Source organism: Ranitomeya variabilis, chromosome 4 (assembly GCF_051348905.1).
Source record: "Ranitomeya variabilis isolate aRanVar5 chromosome 4, aRanVar5.hap1, whole genome shotgun sequence".
Lineage (NCBI taxonomy): Eukaryota > Metazoa > Chordata > Amphibia > Anura > Dendrobatidae > Ranitomeya > Ranitomeya variabilis.
Window position 1 is genome coordinate 712324564 of NC_135235.1, and position 27756 is coordinate 712352319.

General features: G+C 44.9%; 1 protein-coding gene across 2 annotated transcripts in view; it reads left to right on the top strand.

Moving 5' to 3' along the window:
• LOC143766550 (uncharacterized) overlaps window positions 1-21411 on the top strand; it is an 84561-nt gene extending 63150 nt beyond the window's left edge. The window contains exon 7 of one of the 2 annotated variants that reach the window (XM_077254323.1): window positions 18614-21411. In XM_077254323.1, coding sequence (XP_077110438.1) covers window positions 18614-20139 — 1526 coding nt within the window. In that variant the 3' untranslated portion in view covers window positions 20140-21411. Of the gene's footprint in view, window positions 1-18610 lie in introns of both variants that reach the window. The other variant, XM_077254322.1, reaches the window with a different exon arrangement.
• Window positions 21412-27756: the final 6345 nt, after the last annotated feature.

Genomic DNA, 27756 nt, shown 5'->3' on the forward strand with positions numbered 1-27756 from the left:
TTGTTTGTATTTAAATAAAAAGGCTGCTGTGGCCGACATTATTCCAAAAGAATACGTAGTTGGAGTTTTTATTTATGGGTAGGAGGGTATGGGTTACGTGGGAGGTGTTAGCTAAAGGTAAGCGATGTATCGTTTTTATACCCCAACGGCTCGACATTACCAGGGTCATGCATCCCTGCGGTTCAATGGGCCCAATATCATACTAGGGCCTTGCAACATGAGATTCTGTATGCACAATCACATTGTCAGGGTAATTTTTGTATTTAAATGACCCTATCGAAAGACGTGATTAATTCACTGCATTGGTGGTTAGATAAAAATCATTTGTCCAGAGGTGTCTCATGGACAATAATCCCCTCTAAAATAGTCACCACTGACGCAGGCCCAGAGGTGTGGGGAGCCCATTTCAGTAAAAATATAGCTCAAGGTTGCTGGAATACGGTAGAGATTCAGCAGTCCTCCAACTGGAAGGAACTAAAAGCGGTTAATTATGCCTTAAATGCTTTCCTTCCTCAGCTCCAAGGATCCCATATGAGAATCCTATCAGACAACACAACATCCGTCGCATATTTAAATCGTCAAGGCGGAACGCGATCAGGAAGTCTAATGTCTTCAGCGGCAAACATTTTCAACCTAGCAGAACCCAATTTTCTGTCACTCACGGCTCTCCATATTAGAGGAGTAGAAAATTCAAATGCCGACTTCCTAAGTCGCCATGCACTCCGCCAAGGAGAATAGACTCTCAATCCTCAAATATTCAGGAGCATAGTGAAGATATGGGGTCTTCCACAAATAGACCTGTTCGCCACCAGAAAAAACAGACAAGTGCAGTTGTTCGCCTCCTTAAATGTAGTAGATCATCCAGACATAATAGACTCACTCCAGTACCCGTGGAACTACGACCTAGCCTATGCCTTTCCTCCAATGATGCTGATTCCATTGGTCATCAAGAAGATAAGGGAAGAAAAGGCCAGGATCATTCTGATAGCACCATTCTGGCCAAAAAGGCTTTGGTTCTTTTGTCTTCGAGCGATGTCAGTTTGCGATCCCTGGATTCTGCCAGTGATCCCAGACCTACTGTCTCGGGGTCCATTTTACCATTCACAAGTGAAAGGTCTTCACCTAACGGCGTGGAACTTGAGAGGCAAATACTGACATTAAGAGGGTTTTCTCAAGAACTAATTAACACCTTAACCCCTTCACCCCCAAGGGTGGTTTGCACGTTATGGACCGGGCCAATTTTTACAATTCTGACCACTGTCCCTTTATGAGGTTATAACTCTAGAACGCTTCAACGGATCCTGGTGATTCTGACATTGTTTTCTCGTGACATACTGTACTTCATGATAGTGGTAAAATTTCTTTGATATTACCTGCGTTTATTTGTGAAAAAAATGGAAATTTGGCGAAAATTTTGAAAATTTCACAATTTTCCAAATTTGAATTTTTATGCAATTAAATCACAGTGATATGTCACACAAAATACTTAATAAGTAACATTTCCCACATGTCTACTTTACATCAGCACCATTTTGGAACCAAAATTTTTTTTTGTTAGGGAGTTATAAGGGTTAAAAGTTGACCAGCAATTTCTCATTTTTACAACACCATTTTTTTTTAGGGACCACATCTCATTTGAAGTCATTTTGAGGGGTCTATATGATAGAAAATACCCAAGTGTGACACCATTCTAAAAACTGCACCCCTCAAGGTGCTCAAAACCACATTCAAAAAGTTTATTAACCCTTCAGGTGTTTCACAGGAATTTTTGGAATGTTTAAATAAAAATGAACATTTAACTTTTTTTCACACAAAATTTACTTCAGCTCCAATTTGTTTTATTTTACCAAGGGTAACAGGAGAAAATGGACCCCAAAAGATGTTATACAATTTGTCCTGAGTACGCCGATACCCCATATGTGAGGGTAAACCACTGTTTGTGCGCATGACAGAGCTCGAAAGCGAACGAGCGCCATTTGACTTTTCAATGCAAAATTGACTGGAATTGAGATGGGACGCCATGTTGCGTTTGGAGAGCCACTGATGTGCCTAAACATTGAAACCCCCCACAAGTGACACGATTTTGGAAAGTAGACCCCCTAAGGAACTTATCTAGATGTGTTGTGAGCACTTTGACCCACCAAGTGCTTCACAGAAGTTTATAATGCAGAACCGTAAAAATAAAAAATCATATTTTTTCACAAAAATGATCTTTTCGCCCCCAATTTTTTATTTTCCCAAGGGTAAGAGAAGAAATTGGACCACAAAAGTTGTTGTCCAATTTGTCCTGAGTACGCTGATACCCCATATGTGGGGGGGAACCACCGTTTGAGCGCATGGCAGAGCTCGGAAGGGAAGGATCATCATTTGCAATGCAGACTTAGATGGATTGGTCTGCAGGCGTCACATTGCATTTGCAGAGCCCCTAATGTACCTAAACAGTAGAAACCCTCAACAAGTGACCCAATATTGGAAACTAGACCCCCCAAGGAACTTATCTAGTTGTGTTGTGAGAACTTTGAACCCCCAAGTGTTTCACTACAGTTTATAACGCAGAGCCGTGAAGATAAAAAAAATAAAAAATTTCCCCAAAAAATTATTTTTTAGCCCCCAGTTTTGTATTTTCCCAATGGTAACAGGAGAAATTGGACCACAAAAGTTGTTGTCCAATTTGTCCTGAGTACGCTGATACCCCATATGTGGGGGGGAACCACCGTTTGGGCGCATGGGAGGACTCGGAAGGGAAGGAGCGCCATTTGGAATGCAGACTTAGATGGAATGGTCAGCAGGCGTCACATTGCGTTTGCAGAGCCCCTAATGTACCTAAACAGTAGAAACCCCCACAAGTGACACCATTTTGGAAAGTAGACCCCCTAAGGAACTCATCTAGATGTGTTGTGAGAGCTTTGAACCCCCAAGTGTTTCACTACAGTTTATAACGCAGAGCCATGCAAATAAAAAAAAAAATTTTTTCCACAAAAATTATTTTTTAGCCCCTAGTTTCGTATTTTCCCAAAGGTAACAGGAGAAATTGGACCCCAAACGTTGTTCTCCAATGTGTTCCGAGTACGCTGATACCCCATATGTTGGGGTAAACCCCTGTTTGGGCGCACGGGAGAGCTTGGAAGAGAAGAAGCACTGTTTTACTTTTTCAACGCAGAATTGGCTGGAATTGAAATCGGACACCATGTCACCTTTGGAGAGCCCCTGATGTGCCTAAACAGTGGAAACCACCCAATTATAACTGAAACCCTAATCCAAACACACCCCTAACCCTAATCCCAACGGTAACCCTAACCACATCTCTAACCCAGACACACCCCTAACTCGTTTTTTGCGGGACAAGATGACGTTTTCAGCGGTACCATGGTTATTTATATCCGTCTTTTTGATCGCGTGTTATTCCACTTTTTGTTTGGCGGTATGAGAATAAAGCTTTTTTGCCTAGGTTTTTTTTTTTTTTTTTTACGGTGTTCACTGAAGGGGTTAACTAGTGATATAGTTTAATAGGTGGGGTTATTACGGACGCGGCGATACTAAATATGTGTACTTTTATTGTTTGATTTTTTTTTTTATTTAGATAAAGAAATGTATTTATGGGAATAATTTTTTTATTTATTTATTTAGGATTTTTTTTTTTACACATGTGGACATTTTTTTTTTTTTTAACTTTTTTACTTTGTCCCAGGGGGGGACATTACAGATCGGTGATTTGACAGTGTGCACAGCACTCTGTCAAATCGGCGATCTCACTTAGAGTGCAGCAAGCTTACCAGCGCCTGCACTGAGCAGGCGCTCGGTAAGCCACCTCCCTCCCTGCAGGACCCGGATGCCGCGGCCATCTTAGATCCGGGACCTGCGGCGAGGAGGGAGCCCCCTCCCTGCGCGATGCTTCCCTATACCGCCGGTACACTCATGTTTGATCGCGGTGTGCCGGGGGTTAATGTGCCGGGAGCGGTCCGTGACCGCTCCTGGCACATAGTGCCGGATGTCAGCTGTGATAGTCAGCTGACACTCGGCCGCGCTCCCCCCGTGAGCGCGGCCAATCGTGCTGGACGTACTATTCCGTCCTTGGGAAGTAGGGCCCACCCCACATGGACGGAATAGTACGTCTAATGACAGAAAGGGGTTAATGTTAAGCAGGAAGAAATCTACAACTTTAATATACAGTAGAGTATGGAAAAAGTTCCTGACTTTCTATACAAAACCCTTCTCTAGCAAGGTTCCTATTAAAGCCATCCTAGAGTTCCTACAAAAAGGCTATGCATTGGGTTTGTCAGTCAATACGTTAAGGGTTCAGGTGTCCGCTTTAGGAGCCCTCTATAGTGCTAACATAGCGGGGGACAGGTGGATAGCAAGATTCATTAGAGCATGCAAAAGATGTACCCTAGTACATATCCCACGTTTACCTCCCTGGGACTTGAATCTAGTTCTTGATGCTTTAAGTGAACCCCCTTTTGAGCCTTTACATTTTATTCCTCTAAAAAAATCTCACATCTAAGGTAGCCTTATTGATAGCCTTGATCTCGGCCAGAAGATTAGGGGACATCCAAGCTCTCTCCATAGACCCTTCTTTCTTAATGATATACCAGGACAGGGTGGTTCTCAAGCCTGATCCATCATATCTTCCCAAAATAGCATCCTATTACCATAGATCTCAAGAGATCGTGTTGCCTTCCTTTTATGACAATCCATCAAATCCAGAGGAAGAGAAGCTACATATGTTGGATGTGAAAAGAGCAGTCTTAAATTACAAAGAGAGAACCCAGTCCTGCAGACAGAGTAGGGCTCTGTTTGTATGTTTTCAGGGTCACAGAAAAGGCCACAGGGTTACGAAGGCTACCTTGTCCTGCTGGATCAGAGATGCCATCTGTCTGGCCTACTTATCAAAAAGCAAAAATCCTTCAGAAGGAGTGAAAGCACATTCGGCCCAGGCTGTATCATCCTCGTGGGCAGAGGATGACATCTCCATCGAGCTCATATATAAGGCCGCAACCTGGTCGTCACCCTTGACCTTTTATAAGCATTATAGACTTGATCTATCTTCTACATCTGACTTGGCATTCGGGAGAGCTGTCCTCAGCACGGTGATCCCACCCAGGTGAAGGTTCTCTAAATCTCTCAAGTGGGTGCTGCCGTGGCGAAGGGTAAAAAGCCGGATTACTTACAGGTAATGCCCTTTTGATGAGCCTCGACAGCACCCTGTCACTTCCCACCCTAGTTGTTATGTATGGTTGCATATACGGTATATTTTGTTCATGGGTGAATATAAATAAGATAAAACGTACAAAAGTTTACGGATATATATTAATTTAAGAACGGCGGTTCCTCTCGTACTCTGAAAAACAATTGAGGGGGACCCTTTTTATCTCTGTAGGTTTCCTGTTCCTATGGGCGGGTCCCTCTCTCAAGTGGGTGCTTTCATGGTTCATTAAAAGGGCATTACCGGTAAGTAATCCGGCTTTTCTTTTAAAACCAAATAACTTCAAGGAGAATTGTGATAAACTACATAAAAAACATTACACCTGTGCCATGATATATCTCTAAGCTGTGTGGCGCTGATGGCTGTAATATACAGTACAGACTAGAAGTTTGGACACACCTTCTCATTTAAAGATTTTTCTGTATTTTCATGACTATGAAATTTGTACATTCACACTAAAGGCATCAAAACTATGAATTAACACGTGGCATTATATACTTAATTTCAGTTGTTTCACACTTTTTTGTTATGTCTTATATTCTAGGTTATTCAAAGTAGCCACCTTTTGCTTTGATGACTGCTTTGCATACTCTTGGCATTCTCTTGATGAGCTTCAAGAGGTAGTCACCGGAAATGGTTTTCACTTCACAGGTGTGCCCTGTCAGGTTTAATAAGTGGGATTTCTTGCCTTGGTTGGGACCATCAGTTGTGTTGTGCAGAAGTCTGGTGGATACACAGCTGACAGTCCTACTGAATAGACTGTTCGAATTTGTATTATGGCAAGAAAAAAGCAGCTAAGTAAAGAAAAACGAGTGGCCATCATTACTTTAAGAAATGAAGGTCAGTTAGTCAGAAAAATTGGGAAAACTTTGAAAGTGTCCCCAAGTGCAGTGGGAAAAACCATCAAGCGCTACAAGGAAACTGGCTCACATAAGGACTGCCCCAGGAAAGGAAGACCAAGAGTCACCTCTGCTTCTGAGGATAAGTTTATCCAAGTCACCAGCCTCAGAAATCACAGGTTAACAGCAGCTCAGATTAGAGACCAGGTCAATGCCACACAGAGTTCCAGCAGCAGACACATCTCTACAACAACTGTTAAGAGGAGACTTTGTGCAGCAGGCCTTCATGGTAAAATAGCTGCTAGGAAACCACTGCTAAGGACAGGCAACAAGCAGAAGAGACTTGTTTGGGCTAAAGAACACAAGGAATGGACATTAGACCAGTGGAAATCTGTGCTTTGGTCTGATGAGTCCAAATTTGAGATCTTTGGTTCCATCCACCGTGTCTTTGTGCGACGCAGAAAAGGTGAACGGATGGACTCTACATGCCTGGTTCCCACCGTGAAGCATGGAGGAGGGGGTGTGATGGTATGGGAGTGCTTTGCTGGTGACACTATTGGGGATTTATTCAAAATTGAAGGCATACTGATCCAGCATGGCTACCACAGCATCTTGCAGCGGCATGCTATTCCATCCAGTTTACGTTTAGTTGGACCATCGTTTATTTTTCAACAGGACAATGACCCCAAACACACCTCCAGGCTGTGTAAGGGCTAATTGACCAAGCAGGAGAGTGATGGGGTGCTACGCCAAATAACCTGGCCTCCACAGTCACCAGACCTGAACCCAATTGATGGTTCGGGGTGAGCTGGATCGCAGAGTGAAGGCAAAAGGGCCAACAAGTGCTAAGCATCTCTGGGAACTCCTTCAAGATTGTTGGAAGACCATTCCCGGTGACTACCTCTTGAAGCTCATCAAGAGAATGCCAAGAGTGTGCAAAGCAGTCATCACAGCAAAAGGTGGCTACTAACCTAGAATATAAGACATATTTTCAGTAGTTTCACACTTTTTTGTTAAGTATATAATTCCACATGTGTTTATTTATAGTTTTGATGCCTTCAGTGTGAATGTACAATTTTCATAGTCATGAAAATACAGAAAAATCTTTAAATGAGAAGGTGTGTCAAAACTTTGGGTCTGTACTGTACATTTATTCACCCCTGCAGGAGATGTGTTGGCATGGCTCGAGCCCTGGTTTCATGGATTCACTCCACATCATAAATTACCGTATATACTTGAATATAAGCCGAGATTTTCAGCCCATTTTTGGGGGCTGAAAGTCCCCCTCTCGGCTTATACTCGAGTCATACCCAGGGGTTGGCAGGGAGGGGGAACGGTGGCGTCTATTTATACTCACCTGCTCCTGGTGCGGTCCCTGCAGGTCCCTGTCTCTCTGGCGCCCCAGCTTCTTCCTGTACTGAGCGGTCACATGGTACCGCTCATTACAGTAATGAATATGCTGCTCTACCTCCCATAGGGGTGGAGCCGCATATTCATTACTGTAATGAGCGGTAACGGTGACCGTTCAGTACAGGAAGAAGCTGCGGCGCCGGGGAAACAGGGACTTCACAGCGCCAGGAGCAGGTGAGTATAACGGGGAGCGCAGCGTTGCGCGATATTCACCTCCCCGTTCCGGGCGCCGCTCCGTCTTCAGCGTCTTCTGCAGTGACGCTCAGGTAATAGGGCGCGATGACATGGTTAGTGCGCGCCCTCTACCTGAATGTCAATGCAGAAGACGCTTAAGATGGAGTGGCGCCGGATCGAAGTCAGGTGAAAATTGAAAGTGCCGGGGGCCTGAGCGACGGAGAGGTATGTTGTGTTTTTTTTTTTTTTTTGGTTTGTTTTTTAAATCGCAGCAACAGCAAATGGGGCAAGTGTCTGTATGGAGCATCTTATGGGGCCATAACGTTTGTGCAGCACTATATGGGGCAAGTGTCTGTATGGGGCCATAATCAACGTTTGTTCACCAATATATGGGGCAAGTGTCTGTATGGGGCCATAATCAACGTTTGTGCAGCACTATATGGGGCAAGTGTCTGTATGGATCATCTTATGGGGCCATAACGTTTGTGCAGTACTGTATGGGGCAAGTGGTGTCTATATGGAGTATCTTATGAGGCCATAATTAACGTTTGTGCAGCATTATATGGGGCAAATATCTTTATGGAGCATCTTATGGGGCCATAATCAAGGTTTGTGCAGCATTATATGTGGCAAGTGTCTGTATGGAGCATCTTATGGGGCCATTATTAACCTTTATGCAGGATTGTATGGGGCATATTTTTAATATGGAGCATCTTATGGGGCCATCATAAACTTTATGGGGCTCCTGATTCAATAAGGATTTTCAAAAACACTTAACCTACTGATGTCTCAATTAATTTTACTTTTATTGGTATCTATTTTTACTTTTGACATTTACCGGTAGCTGCTGCATTTCCCACCCTAGGCTTATACTCGAGTCATTAAGCTTTCCCAGTTTTTTTGTGGCAAAATTAGGGGGGGTCGGCTTATACTCGAGTATATGCGGTACATTAGGCTTTCAATCCTCAATAATTCTGATTAATGTACAATCTCTCCTGAAATGGGGGGCACTAATACTTTCTCTACTCTTCTAGACAGGACTCTCATAATTTCTCCAGTGGTTCACCATAAATGGGTGCTCTGGTTTAGTGTTTGAGCTCTCCCCTCATACATACGTTGTTGTTGGGGATGTATCATAGAATAAAAAAACTGTCTATTTTTTTACCTGTTCATCTGTATGATATTTTGATTGTGGTGGGATCACCCTGCCTCAGTTATCTGAGTCTGTAACTCCGTGGTAGTCCTTAACCAGTTTCTGACATCGGGTCAGCGATGGGTTGGCATAACAACCAGTGGTCTCCTGGAGACCTCTATGGTTGTCACTGCTGGCTTGCACGTGGTGGGAGCACATACAAGTGAGTAATCCTGCTACATCCAGGTGATCTGATCATCGCTTGTATGTAGCTGAGCCGATCGGGTTATGGCAGCTTCTAGTCCAAAATAGAAATGTCCATGGAGACTATTCAAGCATGCCAAAAGTAGAAAAAAAATGTTTTTAAAAATATAAAAAAAAAAGAAAAGTTAATATCACCCCCTTTTGCCCTATTTAAAACAATAAAAAAATCAAACATAAACCTATTTGATATCGCCGGGTTCAGAATCACCCAATATATCAATATTAACCCCTTCATGACCTTGCCGTTTTTTGCAATTCTGACCAGTAATAACTCAGGAACGCTTCAACGGATCCTAGCGATTCTGAGATTGTTTTTTCGTGACATATTGGGCTTCATGTTAGTGGTAAATTTAGGTCGATAATTTCTGAGTTTATTTGTGAAAAAAACGGAAATTTGGCAAAAATTTTGAAAATTTCGCAATTTTCACATTTTGAATTTTTATTCTGTTAAACCAGAGAGTTATGTGACACAAAATAGTTAATAAATAACATTTCCCACATGTCTACTTTACATCAGCACAATTTTGGAAACAAATTTTTTTTTTGCTAGGAAGTTATAAGGGTTAAAATTTGACCAGTGATTTCTCATTTTTACAACAAAATTTACAAAACCATTTTTTTTAGGGACCACCTCACATTTGAAGTCAGTTTGAGGGTTCTATATGGCTGAAAATACCCAAAAGTGACACCATTCTAAAAACTGCACCCCTCAAGGTGCTCAAAACCACATTCAAGAAGTTTATTAACCCTTCAGGTGTTTCACAGCAGCAGAAGCAACATGGAAGTAAAAAATGAACATTTAACTTTTTAGTCACAAAAATGATATTTTAGCGAAATTTTTTTTATTTTCCCAAGGGTAAAAGGAGAAACTGGACCACGGACGTTGTTGTCCAATTTGTCCTGAGTACGCTGATACCTCATATGTGGGGGTAAACCACTGTTTGGGCGCACGGCAGGGCTCGGAAGGGAAGGAGCGCCATTTGACTTTTTCAATGAAAAATTGGCTCCAATCTTTAGCGGACACCATGTCGCGTTTGGAGAGCCCCCGTGTGCCTAAACATTGGAGCTCCCCCACAAGTGACCCCATTTTGGAAACTAGACCCCCCAAGGAACTTATCTAGAAGAATAGTGAGCACTTTAAACCCCAAGGTGCTTCACAAATTGATCCGTAAAAATGAAAAAGTACTTTTTTTTCACAAAAAAATTATTTTAGCCTCAATTTTTTCATTTTCACATGGGCAACAGGATAAAATGGATCCTAAATTTTATTTGGCAATTTCTCCTGAGTACACCAATACCTCACATGTGGGGGTAAACCACTGTTTGGGCACATGGTAAGGCTCGGAAGGGAAGGAGCGCCATTTGACTTTTTGAATGAAAAAATCTCCATCGTTAGCGGACACCATGTCACGTTTGGAAAGCCCCTGTGTGCCTAAACATTGGAGCTCCTCCACAAGTGACCCCATTTTGGAAACTAGACCCCCCAAGGAACTCATCTAGAGGCATAGTGAGCACTTTAAACCCCCAGGTGCTTCACAAATTGATCCGCAAAAATGAAAAAGTACTTTTTTTTCACACAAAATTTCTTTTAGCCTCAATTCTTTCATTTTCACATGGGCAACAGGATAAAATGGATCCTAAAATTTGTTGGGCAATTTCTCCTGAGTATGCCGATACCTCATATGTGGGGGTAAACCACTGTTTGGGTGCACGGCAAGGCTCGGAAGGGGAGGCGTGCCATTTGACTTTTTGAATGGAAAATTAGCTCCAATCGTTAGCGGACACCATGTCGCGTTTGGAGAGCCCCTGTGTGCCTAAACATTGGAGCTCCCCTACAAGTGACCCCATTTTGGAAACTAGACCCCCCTAGGAACTTATCTAGATGCATAGTGAGCACTTATAACCCCCAGGTGCTTCACAGAAGTTTATAACGCAGAGCCGTGAAAATAAAAAAAATAATTTTTCTTTCCTCAAAAATGATTTTTAGCCCAGAATTTTTTATTTTCCCAAGGGTAATAGGAGAAATTGGACCCCAAATGTTGTTTTCCAGTTTGTCCTGAGTACGATGATACCCCATATGTGGGGGTAAACCACTGTTTGGGCGCACGGCAGGGCTCGGAAGGGAAGGCACGCCATTTGGCTTTTTGAATGGAAAATTAGCTCCAATCATTAGCGGACACCATGTCGCGTTTGGAGAGCCCCTGTGTGCCTAAACATTGGAGCTCCCGCACAAGTGACCCCATTTTGGAAACTAGACCTCCCAAGGAACTAATCTAGATGTGTGGTGAGCACTTTGAACCCCCAAGTGCTTCACAGAAGTTTATAACGCAGAGCCATGAAAATAAAAAATAATTTTTCTTTTCTCAAAAATGATTTTTTAGCCCACAATTTTTTATTTACCCAAGGGTAATAGGAGAAATTGGACCCCAAAAGTTGTTTTCCAGTTTCTCCTGAGTACGATGATACCCCATATGTGGGGGTAAACCACTGTTTTGGCACACGTCGGGGTTCGGAAGGGAAGTAGTGACGTTTTGAAATGCAGACTTTGATGGAATGCTCTGCGGGCATCAGGTTGCGTTTGCAGAGCCCCTGATGTGCCTAAACAGTAGGAACTCCCCACAAGTGACTCCATTTTGGAAACTAGACCCCCAAGGGAACTTATCTAGATGTGTGGTGAGCACTTTGAACCCCCAAGTGCTTCACAGAAGTTTATAACGCAGAGCCGTGAAAATAATAAATGTGTTTCCTTTCCTCAAAAATATTTTTTTAGCCCAGAATTTTTTATTTTTGCAAGAGTAACAGGAGAAATTGGACCCCAAAAGTTGTTGTCCAGTTTCTCCTGAGTACGCTGATACCCCATATGTGGGGGCAGGGCCGTATTTAGAGTTTCTGCTGCCCTAGGCACTTTTCGTGCTGCCTCCCCCACTGGTCAGTATGACTAATGCAGACACTGTCGGCAGTGACTTGGGCTACTTTCACATCAGCGATTTTTACCATTCGTGACCGATCCGGCAGTTTTTCTGCATCTGCCACGTAACGCATCACTTACGGCAACACTGCGTTCGGTCTCATTCATTCCCTGTGGGACTTGCGGACATGTGCCGCACTTGCAGTTTTGCCGCGATCCGATAAATGCGGTACTTGCAGCAACGGAAAAAAACGCTGCTAGCAGTGTTTTTTTGTCTCATCGTAAGTGTAAAACCGCAAGTGCTGCACATGTTCGCAAGTCCCATAGGGAATCAGTAAGGGGTCCAAATCTATGTATATGCCCATGTAGCTCTTTCAAAGACAATTCCAGCAATTTTTTTACATGTTCAGTCCATTCATCTGAAATCAGTTTGCATACATATGCAAATGAGGGAGTAGATCTGTTACTCCAGCTCTATACCCCCTCAGTGCTGTATTATATAGTATATAACACAGCCACATAGTATATAAGAGCCACGTAGTATATAGCACAGCCCACACAGTGTATAACACAGCCCACGCAGTGTATAACACAGCCCACGCAGTGTATAACACAGCCCACGCAGTGTATAACACAGCCCACGCAGTGTATAACACAGCCCACGCAGTGTATAACACAGCCACGTAGAATATAACAGCCCACGTAGAATATAACAGCCCACGTAATATATAGCAGTATAGGCACCATATCCCTGTTAAAAAAAGAATTAAAATAAAAAAGTTATATACTCACCCTCCGGCGTCCACCGAAGCTGTCCCGATGCGCACGATGCTGCCACCAGCTTCTGTTCCCAGTGATGCATTGCGAAATTACCCAGATGACTTAGTCATCTGGGTAATTTTGCAATGCATCACTGGGAACGGAAGCTGGCGGCAGCATCGTGCGCATCGGTGGACGGCGGAAGGTGAGAATAGCACAATTTTTAAATTTTTTACTTATTTTTAACATTATATCTTTTTATTATTGACGCTGCATAGGCAGCATCAATAGTAAAAAGTTGGTCCGGGATGGGGCGACACACTGGCACTGACAGCTCCGCACATACGTACAGCTCCACACAGACACACACATACATACAGCTCCGCACACACACACACAGCCCCACACACACATACAGCTCTGCGCACACACACATACAGCTCCGCTCCTTGCACACACACATACAGCCCCACACACATACAGCACCGCACAGACACACACATACAGCTCCACACACATACAGCTCCACACACAGCCCCACACACACATACAGCTCCGCTGCTTGCACACACACACATACAGCCCCACATACATACAGCACCGCACAGACACACAGCCAGCTCCGCTGCCAGCCAACACACACATAAAGCTCTGCTGCCCGCACACACACACATACAGCTCCGCTGCCCGCACACACATACAGCACCACACACACAGAGCTCCACACACACACACATACAGCACCGCAGACACACATACATACAGCTCCGCACACACAGAGCTCCACACACAGACACACACATACAGCTCCGCACACACAGAGCTCCGCACACACAGAGCTCCGCACACACAGAGCTCCGCACACACAGAGCTCTGCATACACAGACATACATACAGCTCCGCACACAGACACATACATACAGCTCCGCACACACAGAGCTCCGCATACACAGACAGCTCCGCGCACACAGAGCTCCGCATACACAGACATACATACAGCTCCGCACACAGACACATACATACAGCTCCGCACACACAGAGCTCCGCATACACAGACAGCTCCGCGCACACAGAGCTCCGCATACACAGACATACATACAGCTCCGCACACAGACACATACATACAGCTCCGCACACACAGAGCTCCGCATACACAGACAGCTCCGCGCACACACACATACATACAGCTCCGCACAGACACATACATACAGCTCCGCACACAGAGTTCCCCGCACACAGAGCTCCGCACACACAGACACACACATACAGCTCCGCACACACAGAGCTCCGCACACACACATACAGCACCGCACAGACACACATACATACAGCTCCGCACACAGAGCTCCGCACACACACACACACACATACAGCTCCGCGCACACAGAGCTCCGCACACACAGACAGCTCCGCACACACAGACAGCTCCGCACACACAGAGCTACACACACACAGACAGCTCCGCACACACAGACAGCTCTGCACACCAGCAGTGGCAATGATTGCTCCCAGGACCCAGATAGTGAGTGAGGGTGTATTATACCCCACCCCCACCACTCACTCTCTGGGTCCGTCTGCCGGGAGGAAAGATCAAACAGATATCATACATTCAGGTCTGCTGTGTTTGCACGGCTCCTCCAGCCTCAGGCACTACAGGAAGTAATGAGGCTGAGGAGGAATGTGAGGGAAGAAGTGAGCACCGTGAGGTGAGTCACAGACAGCCGTGCAGCAGGCAGCGCGCGGGCAGGAGCCAGGAGGGAGATCGTTACAGACAGAGTCACAGAGACAGTACACTACTTACTGTGCATGTACTGCTCTACTGTCTGCGAGTCCTCCAGCTCCTGGCCAGCAATGTGCGAGTCCAGGACAGGACACAGGGTCGGCACACAGGGCGCCGCCGCTCCACCTCAGCAGTCACATTCCGGCCGGCACCACCAGTGAGGCTGTGAGCATGGGGTCAGTGAGGTCACTGTGAGGGGGAGTAGGGAGAGTCGGCACCAGCACCACGTGTTCTGGCTGCCGCTCTGCCGCCCCCTGTCTTCAGGAAGGGACCCACAGAACTAGTATTCAAAAAAAAAAAAAAACCGAAAAAAAAAAAAAATACACTTGCTCAGGTGCCGCCCCCCCGCCTGTCCCCGCCCTAGGCACGTGCCCTCAAGTGCCTAGTGGCAAATACGGCCCTGTGTGGGGGTAAACCACTGTTTGGGTACATGCCAGGGCTCGGAAGGGAAGTAGTGACGTTTTGGAATGCAGACTTTGATGGAATGGTCTGCGGGCATCATGTTACGTTTGCAGAGCCCCTGATATGCCTAAACAGTAGAAACCCCCCACAACTGACCCCATTTTGGAAACTAGACCCCCAAGGAACTTATCTAGATGTGTGGTGAGCACGTTCAACCCCCAAGTGCTTCACAGAAGTTTACAACGCAGAGCCGTGAAAATAAAAAATCATTTTTCTTTCCTCAAAAAAGATGTTTTAGCAAGCAATTTTTTATTTTCACAAGGGTAACAGGAGAATTTGGACCCAAATATTTGTTGCCCAGTTTGTTGTGAGTACGCTGATACCCCATATGTGGGGGTAAACCACTGTTTGGGCACACGTCAGGGCTCGGAAGGGAAGTAGTGACATTTGAAATGCAGACTTTGATGGAATGGTCTGCGGGCGTCACATTGCATTTGCAGAGCCCCTGATGTGCCTAAACAGTAGAAACACCCCACAAGTGACCCCATTTTGGAAACTAGACCCCCGAAGGAACTTATCTAGATGTGTGGTGAGCACTTTCAACCCCCAAGTGCTTCACAGAAGTTTATAACGCAGAGCCGTGAAAATAAAAAATAATTGTTCTTTCCTCAAAAATTATGTTTTAGCAAGTAATTTTTTATTTTTGCAAGGGTAACAGGAGAAATTGGACCCCAACAGTTGTTGCCCAGTTTGTCCTGAGTACGCTGGTACCCCAAATGTGGGGGTAAACCACTGTTTGGGCGCACGTCGGGGCTTGGAAGGGAGGGAGCACCATTTGACTTTTTGAACGCAAGATTGGCTGGAATCAATGGTGGCGCCATGTTGCGTTTGGAGACCCCTGATGTGCCTAAACAGTGGAAACCCCTCAATTCTAACTTCAACACTAACCCCAACACACCCCTAATCCTAATCCCAACTGTAGCCATAACCCTAATCACACCCCTAACCCCAACACACCCCTAACCGCAACACAACCGTAACCCTAATTCCAACCCTAATCCTAACCCTAATCCCAACCGTAACCCTAATCCCAACCCTAACCACAACTGTAACCCCAACACACCCCTAACCCTATCCGTAACCCTAACCACAAGCCTAATCTTAACCCTATTTCAAACCCTAGCCCTAATTCCAACCCTAACCCTAAGGCTATGTGCCCACGTTGCGGATTCGTGTGAGATTTTTCCACACGATTTTTGAAAAATCTGCAGGTAAAAGGCACCGCGTTTTGCCTGCGGATTTACAGCAGATTTCCACTGTTTTTTTGTGTGGATTTCACCTGCGGATTCCTATTGAGGAACAGGTGTAAAACGCTGCGGAATCCGCACAAAGAATTGACATGCTGCGGAAAATACAATGCAGCGTTTCTGCACGGAATTTTCCGCACCATGGGCACAGCGGATTTGGTTTTCCTTAGGTGTACATGGTACTGTAAACCTGATGGAAAACTGCTTCGAATTCGCAGCGGCCAATCCGCTGCGGATCCGTGGCCAATCCGCTGCCAATCCGCTGCGGATCCGCGGCCAATCCGCTACCAATCCGCTGCAGATCCGCGGCCAATCCGCTGCGGATCCGCTGCGGATCCGCTGCCGATCCGCGGCCAATCCGCGGCCAATCCGCGGCCGATCCGCTGCCGATCCGCGGCCGATCCGCTGCGGATCCGCTCTGTGTGCACATGCCATAACCCTACCCCTAACCCTACCCGTAACCCTAACCCTACCCCTAACCCTACCCCTAGTTCTAACCCTAGTTCTAACCCTAACCCTAGTGGAAAAAGAAAAAAAAATATTTTCTTTATTTTATTATTGTCCCTACCTATGGGGGTGATAAAGGGGGTTTTTTTTTATTATTTTTTTATTTTGATCGCTGTGGTAGAACCTACCACAGCGATCAAAATGTACCTGTAACGAATCTGCCAGCCTGCAGATTCGGCGGGCGTACTGAGCATGCGCCCGCCATCTTGGAAGATGGCGGCGCCCAGGGAGAAAACGGACCGACTTCGGGAGGATCGGTAAGTATGAGGGGATGGTGGGGGGGTGGATCGGAGCACAGGGGGGGGGATCGGAGGACGGGGGGAGCGGACAGGAGCACGGGGGAGCGGGCAGGAGGACGGGGAAGCGGACAGGAGGACGGAGAGGACCGGGCCACATAACGGACGACTGGGGAGGAGATCGGGGGCGGTGGGGGGGGCCAGAACATGATTTCCAGCCATGGCAGATGCTATTGCAGCATCGGCCATGGCTGGATTGCAATATTTCACCATTTTCATAGGTGAAATATTGCAAATTGCTCTGATTGGCTGTTGCACTTTCAACAGCCAATCAGAGCGATCGTAGCCACGTGGGGGCAAAGCCACCCCCCCTAGGCTGAAGTACAACTCCCCCTCTCCCTGCAGATCGGGTAAAATAGGAATTAACCCTTTCACCCGATCTGCAGGGATGCGATCATTCCATGACGCATACGCTGCGTCAAAGGTCGTGAAGGGGTTAAAAAAGAATTAACCTGATTTCTAAATGGCGTAGCGACAAAAAGTCAGTGCCAGAATTACTTTCTTTTTTTTGGTCTCCATGACATTGCATTAAAATGCAATAACTGACGATCAAAACATCATATATGCACCAAAATGGTATAATTAAAAATGTCAGCTCAGTGCGCAAAAAATCAGCCCTCACCCAACCCAAGATCACGAAAAATGGAGAAGCTACGGGTATCGGAAAATGGTGCTATTTATTTATTTATTTTTTAACAAAGTTTGGATTTTTTTTTTTACCACTTGGATAAAAAAGAACGTAGACATGTTTGGTGTCTATGAATTTGTGGTAATCTGCAGAATCATTCTGGCAGGTCAGTTTTAGTATTTAGTGAATATAGTAAAAAAGCAGACGGCATAAGAGCAGATCCCAGAGAAGCTGGGACACAGCATTTGTAAAAGCCCTAATATGACAAAATGTCAGAAAACCAGAGCAGTAGAAATCCCTATAAAGTGACTCCATTTTGGACAGTATAACCCTCTGTGAATTAATCTTTAGGAGTAGTGACAATTTTGACTCCACAGCCACTTTCCGTTAATTAGCGCACAGTGGATGTTGGGTAATAAAACGGTAAATTTTCCATTTTTACTCTCCAACACATAGTGCCCAGATTGTGCTCCAGAAGACACACGCACCATAAATTAAGTGGGTTCTTCTCGCTATAGTAATGCCAAATACATGGATGCTAAATGTGGTTTGAGCACACTGCAAGGCTAGTAAGCGAGGGGGAGATTTAACTTTGGAAGAGTGGATTTTGCTAGATTGGTTTATGGAAGTGATGTTGCTTTTCAAGCCACTAATAATGTAGAAACCTCTGTTTTTCCATTGACAGATGATGGACCTGAGAGGGGACTTGTTTTTTGTAAGATGAGTAGAACTTTTCATTGGTATTATTTTGTCTACATAACATTGTTTGGTGGCTTTTTATTCCATATTTGGGAGGCAGCATGAACAAACTGACTGTTGAACCCCACGCTCCACTGGTTCATCCTATGATGTTTTCTATTAGGCTGTGAACTGTCATTTTGTTGGTGAATAATTCAAATATATTACATAAGTTGCCATTTTTAATGACCGTTTAAGTTGAAATGTTCAAAAAATATTAAATTGTTGATATTTCGTGGAAAAATAATTGGTTTTATTCTTAGCAGATTACTGTACCAGGAGATCAGAGGGGCAGCTTTCATCTTCAATTTTTAAATCAGAGGATCTTGAGATCACACGGGATACAATTGAAGTGAATGTCATTACGCCAGATATACCATCATGCCTTCACAGCAAAGATCTGCCATCTGATCCTTTGAAATGGGTCCTGTCTTCTGATTCCTTACCAACTACTAAGGAAAATCAAAGTCACAAAATAAGCATTAAAAAACGAACTGCTCCTAAATCAAAGAAGCCGTTTTCACCTTCCGAATATGGAAATAGCTTTCCGCTTGAAAAGCATTTTCTTAAACATCAAACAATTCACACAGCAGAGAACAGATGTTCTTGTTCAAAATGTGGGAAATGTTTTAACCATAAATCAAATTTGCTTAAGCACCAGAGAATTCACACAGGGGAGAAGCCTTTTTCATGTTCACAATGTGGGAAATGTTTTTGCCAGAAATCACATTTGCTTAGGCACCAGAGAATTCACACAGGGGAGAAGCCTTTTTCCTGTTCAGAATGTGGGAAATGTTTTAGCCAGAAATCAGCTCTGCTTCAACACCAGAGAATTCACACAGGGGAGAAACCTTTTTCTTGTTCAGATTGTGGGAAATGTTTTAACCATAAATCAGATTTGCGTACGCACCAGAGAAGTCACACAGGGGAGAAGCCTTTTTCTTGTTCAGATTGTGGGAAATGTTTTAACCGAAAATCAGTTCTTGATTACCACCAGAGAATTCACACAGGGGAGAAGCCTTTTTCTTGTTCAGAATGTGGGAAATGTTTTAACGATAAATCATATTTGCTTAAGCACCAGAGAATTCACACAGGGGAGAAGCCTTTTTCATGTTCAGAATGTGGGAAATGTTTTAGCCAGAAAGTGCATCTTGATAAGCACCAGAGAACCCACACAGGTGAGAAGCCTTTTTCCTGTTCAGAATGTGGGAAGTGTTTTAACCTGAAAGTGCATCTTGATCAGCACCAGAGAACCCACACAGGTGAGAAGCCTTTTTCTTGTTCAGATTGTGGGAAATGTTTTAGCCAGAAATCAGATTTGCTTTACCACCAGAGAATTCACACAGGGGAGAAGCCTTTTTCATGTTCAGAATGTGGGAAATGTTTTATCCAGAAATCAGATCTGCTTAAGCACCAGAGAATTCACACAGGGGAGAAGCCTTTTTCATGTTCAGAATGTGGGAATTGTTTTAGCCAGAAATCAGATTTGCTTAAGCACCAGAGAATTCACACAGGGGAGAAGCCTTTTTCCTGTTCAGAATGTGGGAAATGTTTTATCCAGAAATCGGCTCTTGATTACCACCAGAGAACCCACACAGGGGAGAAGCCTTTTTCCTGTTCAGAATGTGGGAAATGTTTTATCCAGAAATCAGATTTGCTTAAGCACCAGAGAATTCACACAGGGGAGAAGCCTTTTTCCTGTTCAGAATGTGGGAAATGTTTTATCCAGAAATCGGCTCTTGATTACCACCAGAGAACCCACACAGGGGAGAAGCCTTTTTCCTGTTCTTAATGTGGGAAATGTTTTAAACGGAAATTGTATTTTCTTAAAGGAGTTGTCGTCATGTTTTGCCTTGTTAAAATTAAAAAAAAAAATCATATTCACCTTCCTTACCAGTGCTGTTCCAGTGGTATCGTCACTCACATTCCTGGGGCTCATGAGGTTGTTGCATCACACAAGCCCTGTGCCCAATCAGCCCCAGCTTCACTGTCCCCGCCCTCGATGTATTGAACATGAAGCCAGTAGGGTTGAGCGAAACGGATCGGACATTTTCAAAAATCGCCGACTTTCAGCAAAGTCGGGTTTCATGAAACCCGACCCGATCCCACTGTGAGTTCGGCCATGCGGTCCGTGATCTTCGCGCCAAAGTCGCGTTTCGTATGACGCTTTCCCCGCCATTTTTTCAGCCAATGAAGGAGTGTGGGCAACGTGATGACATAGGTTCCGGCTTGCTTTCTGCGGCGTCACAGGGGGTATAACTGCCATATTACCATTTGGGATGTAGCGATTTCCACAGTCCAACACAACCAATGCTTTGCACGGAGGGGAGAGAGAGAGAGACTTTGATTTCCCATTGACTTATATCGGGTTTCGGTCGATCCCTGACTTTTCGCGATAATCGGCCGATTTCAATCGACTCGACTTTTGAGAAAGTCGGGTTTCGTGAAACCCAACTCGATCCTAAAAAAGTAAAAGTCGCTCAACCCTGGAAGCCAGTGCTGTGACTTCTCTTTGACTTCCCCTTATTGTTCGATTCGTTTGAAGGTGAGAACAATGAAGCCAGCGCTAATTGGAAGCAGGGCTCATATGACATAAAAACCTGAGCCCCCGAAATGCAAGTGCTGACACTGCTGGAACCGCGCCAGCATGGGAGGTTTATAGAAGTGTTTATATTTTAACAGGACCAAACATGAGGAATGAGAAGTCAAAATCCCACATAGAGGAAATTACATTATCATACCTAGAGTGTGAAAAATGAATTACTGGAAAATAGTATTTTGTTGACCATCAAAAATAACTCAAACTATATACATTATTGACAAATTGTACAAAAACATATAAAAGACAGACTTGTTATTGAATGAGAAAGGGAAATTACTTTAGAAATTACTATATTTCATGGTCTATAATACACACTTTTTTATTAGATAATTTTTATTAAGAAAATTACACAATAGTTTTTACAAAGAGACATCAGTAGGACAAATATTTTCAATGTTACATGGTATCCTTATATGTTATTGTTCTACATAAAATATAATAAAGTTGTCATCTTCCAAGGATTCGATTTATTTATATTTTTTCATTCAAACTAATACAACCATCCCTCCCCGATAATACTCCAGAGAAATATGTATTCATATTATTTTTTTGTGGTGTGTGTATACATTAGAATATCTGCCATTCAGTTATCATAAATAGTTTGCATGTGTACTCGCCCTACTTATCTCATTTAACCTGGATTGATGATACTACAAGTGTTCATGAAGCCAGAAATTGCCATATGTTATTTCTCTGGAGTACTCCAGATGGTAGACATGGAACATTCAACCAGGTTCCCCAGATGTTGTCAAATTTCCAACCAAATAATATTGTTTTGCTTATTTATTAACTCAGGGGTCGGAAACCTATGGCTCGCGAGCCAGATATGGCTCTTTTGATGGCCGTATCTGGCTCGCAGACAGGGCTCCTACCTGTCTATGGGAAGGATGCATGCACCGCGCTCCATCAGGCCGCGGTGCACGCTGATATTGGTCGTTCTTTGATGGCCTGATAAGCATTGGCGGCAGTGGTGAGCGGCAGGGAGCATGGACTACATTTCCCATAACTCCCTGCATAGCCGCGCCGTCTGCAAGCACGCACCTGCGTCCCCTAGTGAAGCGGCATCTGCCTCCTCCCTTGTGTCTCCCTTGGACGTTCCAGAAACCCCTGGCTGTGCTGCTGCTTTGAAGGTGAACATTATAACATGGAAATTGTTACACAGCCTCATGGTCAGCAGCAGTGAGCTGCATCAATAAAGGGGCTGTGTAATACAGTGTGTCCCACCAACCCCCCCTTCCCACGTCACCCCTGAAAATAATCCCACATAATCCATTATATAGCCCCCCCCCAAAAAAAAATATGGCCTTAAAAAACATCTGCCACCCATATTACACTCTTGGGGGCTTTAAATTAATCTCTTGTGGGCATAAGAAACTGATTTAAAGGACCACTATCAGGGCAAAAATCTGTTCTGAGCGCTTCTTTACAGTTCTGGAGGTCTCCCAGAGCTGTAATAAAGCGCTCAGGAACGGCGCCCGTGCTATATGTTATTGGGGCGCTAGCTGTTTTTACCTTCTCCCATAATGCAGCAATTCCACCCGATGATCTGTGTGGGATCGCTGCATATACTTTCACTCTAGCACGCATGCGCCGCCGGCTCTGCCTCCTCGGCGCTTGCTGAACCGAGGAGACATGAGCTTCATAACCCCCTCCATTTATATTCGTTGTGCTCCGCAGCTCTTACTTCCGCGTTGAACCGTGCATCTTACGTCGTGCTGCCACTGGTGCGCATACGCTGCCAGCAGATTCCATTTACCTCTGAGAGAGGGAGCAGCGTGACGTAAGATGCAGGGATCAACCCGGTAGTCGGAGCTGCAGAGCACAACGAATATAACTACATATTCGGCAGGTACCGATCGCTGCTAGTTCACTCTTGGGGGGCTTTAAATCAGTTTCTTATACCCCCAAGAGATGATTTAAAAGCCCCCAAGCATGAAATATAGGTGGCAGAAGTCCTTTAATTCCAGGGGAGTCCTGAGGGAGAGGTTTTATTTGGGGAAATGGCTATGTTCACACTGTAGAACAGATTTTATCTGTCGCTGAATCAGCGGCAGATAACATCTGCCGTAATCAAAATTTTCTCTATGCAGATTTCACTGCATTATGCTGATGCTTATTTATATTTACGGGAATGCAATCTGCAGCCCCGTAGAAGTCTATGGGACTTCCGCCAAATATAGGACACTGCAATAGGTTGAATCGCAGCAGATTCTGCAACTGTGGCATGGATGCAGAATCCGCAAGTCTCCATAGACTTCTATGGATAGCAGATAAAATCAGCGCATATGTACCACTTTAAGTAGTAAATGCTTTAGTTCCCTATGGGTCTGAGCCTCTCTTTTTTTGTTCATTTTCTGTAAGACCAACACTTTTAAAAGGGCCACTGACAGATACAATTGCTCCAGCGGTCACTTAGTACACAAAGGAGTGTTCCTCTCTGCTGCACTAAGCCACCGCTGGACCTAAACAATAATTCGCTGTAAAATAATAAAATAGATAATTGACATAACTGACAATGCGTTGTGTGACATGTCCAACATTCCAGCTTCTTCTGCGAATGCCTCAAAGCTGGCATTCTCTCAACATCAGGTGGGAAGAATGCCAGCTTCCAGTCATGCGCAGGAAAAAGAAGCCAGACTGCTGGACTGATGTCATGCATCGCAAGCTCACAATGTAAGTTATTTATTTAATTTTTTTACTGCTAATTACCATTGTTTCAGTCCAGTTGTGGCTTTATACAGCAGGGAGGAGCATTCCTTGCTGTACTAAGTGAACATTGGAGCAATTGATCTGTCAATGGCCCTTTAAACATATTGTACGGCTCTCGCGGAATTATATTTCAAAATATGTGGCGTTTACGGCTCTCTTAGCCAAAAAGGTTCCTGACCCCTGTATTAACTCATTAACTGTCGGTGGTTGAGCATCTGGCCAATGTTGTGCAATAAGTTTGTAAGCTTGATACAATGTTCGCGCAAGATCTACAGCCATTGGGGATTCAAAACTTCCATAATCCGCATCACATCTGCTTCCTATTTTAATGTAGCGGTCAGGGGATGGTCTCCCATGTGAGACTGAGAGAGTTTCTGATAGATGTTTGAAATTAAGCCGGTCGTGTATTTTGTCGCTGCTATTGAGTCTAGTAAATATTTATTTAGTATATCCGGTGCCACAGCACTAAACTGAGTTAGGCATGCAGATCTAAGTTGTAGGTATCGAAAGAAGAGGCTGTGAGGCAATGCAAACTCTTTTTGTAGTTTGTTAAAGCTTTTAAGTGTTCCATTTCCTACTAACTGATCTAAAGTCTGAATTCCCCTTGATTCCCAACCTCTGAAACCAGTAAATTTGTCAAAGTCCACCAGTCGCTGATTTTGCCATAATGGGGTAAAATTAGAGTATTCCCTTATCCCCAACAGTCTCTCCTCTGTCCCCCACGTTGTACATTACACTGGTCAACAGCATTTTTGGTGCCAAAGATATTTCATCGAATTTAGGGTATTTTTGGGGTGCTGATTCTGAATATGTCATCAGTTTTGCCAGATTGGCTCAAGTTTTTGAGATTTTTGGTATCTTATTTATAGCACTTGTTGGTAAATGCGACGCATCATCTCATTAATTTCTTTGGATTAGTACTTGAACTGAGCAGTTCTCAATATAGTTTTGTGTTAATTAGTGTGCTAAAAGTTTGTTCATAGCTTGATTTTTGCACTAACTTTATGTTGTTGTCTGTTTTTCAGTGAAAAGCATGAACTCCTCAAGAAGAAGTTGTCTTAACGGTCCAGACTCATTCTGTTACATTTGTGGTGAATACACACTGCCAAAACATAGAAGAAACATAACAGACTTCGTAAAAAAAGTGTATTTTGCCTATTTTGGGGTTATGCTTGGGGACCAAGACAAGTTTTGGGCACCACACATAGTGTGCAAAGCATGTATCGAATTATTACGAAAATGGAGCAAATGACAAAGAAAAAGCTTCAAATTTGGTGTTCCAATGGTGTGGAGAGAGCCAAAAAATCATCATGATGACTGTTATTTATGGTAAACACAGGTACAGGCACATCTTCACAATGAGGGACAGGCCTTCTTGCAGATTCCATGTTACTCCCATTTTCGTTTCTTATGCTTATTGAATCCTTGCACTTGCACTGCACAGAAATAACAGTCATCATGATGATTTTCAGATAGTGCCGGACAGCAGGCTGGTGCAGTCTGAGGCAGGAAGAACATATGAGGGGCCGTGCAGCCACGAGAAAGTGCTGCAGCTCCTGGACAGAGGTTATTATTATTGTTTATTTATATAGTGCCATTAATTCCATGGTGCTATACATGAGAAAAGGGGTTCCAGATAACGTTTACAGTAAACAAATTTACAATGACAGACTAGTGCAGAGGGGAGAGGACCCTGTCCTTGCGGACTTACATTCTACGGGATTAAATGAGATTATACTGAAAGCAGAACAGATTGCAGTGAGAGTGCAGGAGAGAGAAGCACAGGAGAGTGATACCAGTGGAACAGAGCAGTGAATTAGCTACCTCCCTGGCTGGCGCAGATTACAAGTAGCCGGAACACCGAAGTTGTGAGGGACTCTAAGAGAGCAGAAACCGGCAGGACAGCTGGATTATATATCACCTGTTCGCCCTAATACCCAGGAGGCACAGTGACACATAGAGCCCGGGTCATGATAGAGATCCTGTAAAAAGACTCGAGTCACCTGCCATATGGGTTTATGTCCCACCTTCATGGAGGACAGAGAGAACTGTGAGGACCTTATCAGAAGTCATAGGCAGTAAGGGACTACACCACCACCGCGCTATGAGGAAGGCTTTTAACTCCACCTGATAAAGGGGACTCTGTTCGCTTCCAAGCCAGTGGGACCCTGCCTGTCCTGTGATCTGGTGCCCTGGACTGTGGCTGCCTGAAGTCTTCAGTAAACCAGGTAAAGAGACTGCAAACATGTGTCCTCGTTCTTTACTGCACCATTCACCATCTTCCATCTACACACCGGGAGCCCTGGGGAATACTTCACCTGTGGGAAGTTATACCATCTAGCTGCCCTAACATCACCCCAGAGGACCCCTTAAAGCAGCGTTGGTGCCCACTGACAGAATACCACAGGTGGCATCACGAATATGAACTTTAATCAATTTCCCTTTTACATGGGCGCCCAGGGCCACGAACTGTGTCGCCACCGTGACATCCCCCTGTGAACACCGGACCCGGTAACGGGTACCCCAAGGCCCTGGAGGGTTACTTATTTTAACATCACGAACAGGATGGACCAACCCTGAGAATCGGGTCATGTGTGCCTAAGAGACTTGTGCTGAAAGACTGTTAATTGTGAATTGCTGCCAAAACTGCCACCATTATAGCGCCACGAGGAGCGCTGGAGAAGAAAGGTGCACCATAATGGGGGGGGACTAGCTGTGGGGAGCGAAAGCAATGGCCGCCCACTCCAAATACTTTTGCACCATGAGGACATGCCTGTCAGCAAATGAGATCCGCCTCCTGATCCTGAATGGCAGGAGGAAGATGAAGCTCCGCCCCCAATGGAAAGAGCAGGAACCAGATGAGAACGCAGCAAGAAACATGAAGGACGACATGGCGAGCAGACCGGACCCGGAGCGTGGGGTGGAATGTGAGGACTCCCCCAGCCACCAGGATGGAAGCCGCGGCGAGCTGTCACCTGAAGTCCCAGAGTTCCTGAAAGAGGAGGTGAAGGAGCTGAGCGACAAACTCCTGCGGATGCAGCTGAGCGCCAAGACCAAATGGAAGGCGGCGCTGGGAGTTAAACTGTAGGAGCAGAGTCCTATCCGGTGGCCCCTGATGACAGCGGAGGAGACCGGCACCAGAGACACCACAGCAGCAGGTAAGGAGACCGATTCATTGAGGAACTCCTAGTGGGCCCGCTAGCTGCACCACCATGTTATGGATCGTGACGGATTCATATCCTGGGGGAATGGGACCAAGCCAATGGGATGGAAAGCCTTGTGAGAGCCCCGATCCCACCCACCAGTATGCCAGGTGAGATAATAAGCCGAACAGACAGTGTATCACTGGAAGAACCCTGGGACAGGTCTAATGGGGTTCCCTGGGGCAGAAAGGCAAGAAGGAGAAATAATGGAGGTCCATAGCTGGGAGGAGTATCCGCAGCAGCTCGCCTATAAGTGGAAGGAAAAGGACAAGGCGTACCAGGGTGGTCGCAAAGCATTTGATGAAAGATCTATGCGCTAAGGCTCAGGCCTGCAAGGACAAACAGACTAACCAGGCCCCCGCTGAGGCAGGGCACTGTAGTGGCCTTTAAGCTAAAAAGAGTTTGTGGGTTCATCAAGGAGCCAGGCTTGTATGCTGAGGTGTTTGTCAACCGGGGAGATGTGGAATCTCACCTCGGAGAAGGACACCCGGACAGGGACTTATATCCAGGAGACATTGTAACTTTCACTCAGCATTTTGGTGACAAGTGATGGTATGCCTTAAACGTAAGGAAACAAAGACGCAGCTTCTAATTTAAAGGGTACCCAACCTAAGACACCAGCAGTGCCACCTAGAGCCAAAGTGGTCACCACTACTGCTCCAATTTCAACACCAACCCCTAAAGCCTTCACCAAGACCACAGTGTGTACCATTACCACAACTGAAACAGCAGTGGCTACAGTACCAGTGATCACGCGTACCCAGGCCATGCAAACTCCTATTGCAGGACATGACCTGACTGTACACGAATACAAGACACATGATGTCTACCTGTCTCCAGGCGTAACCTTGACTTATGATCTTCCCAGGCCAGGAAGTAATCAGTGCCAAGTGTT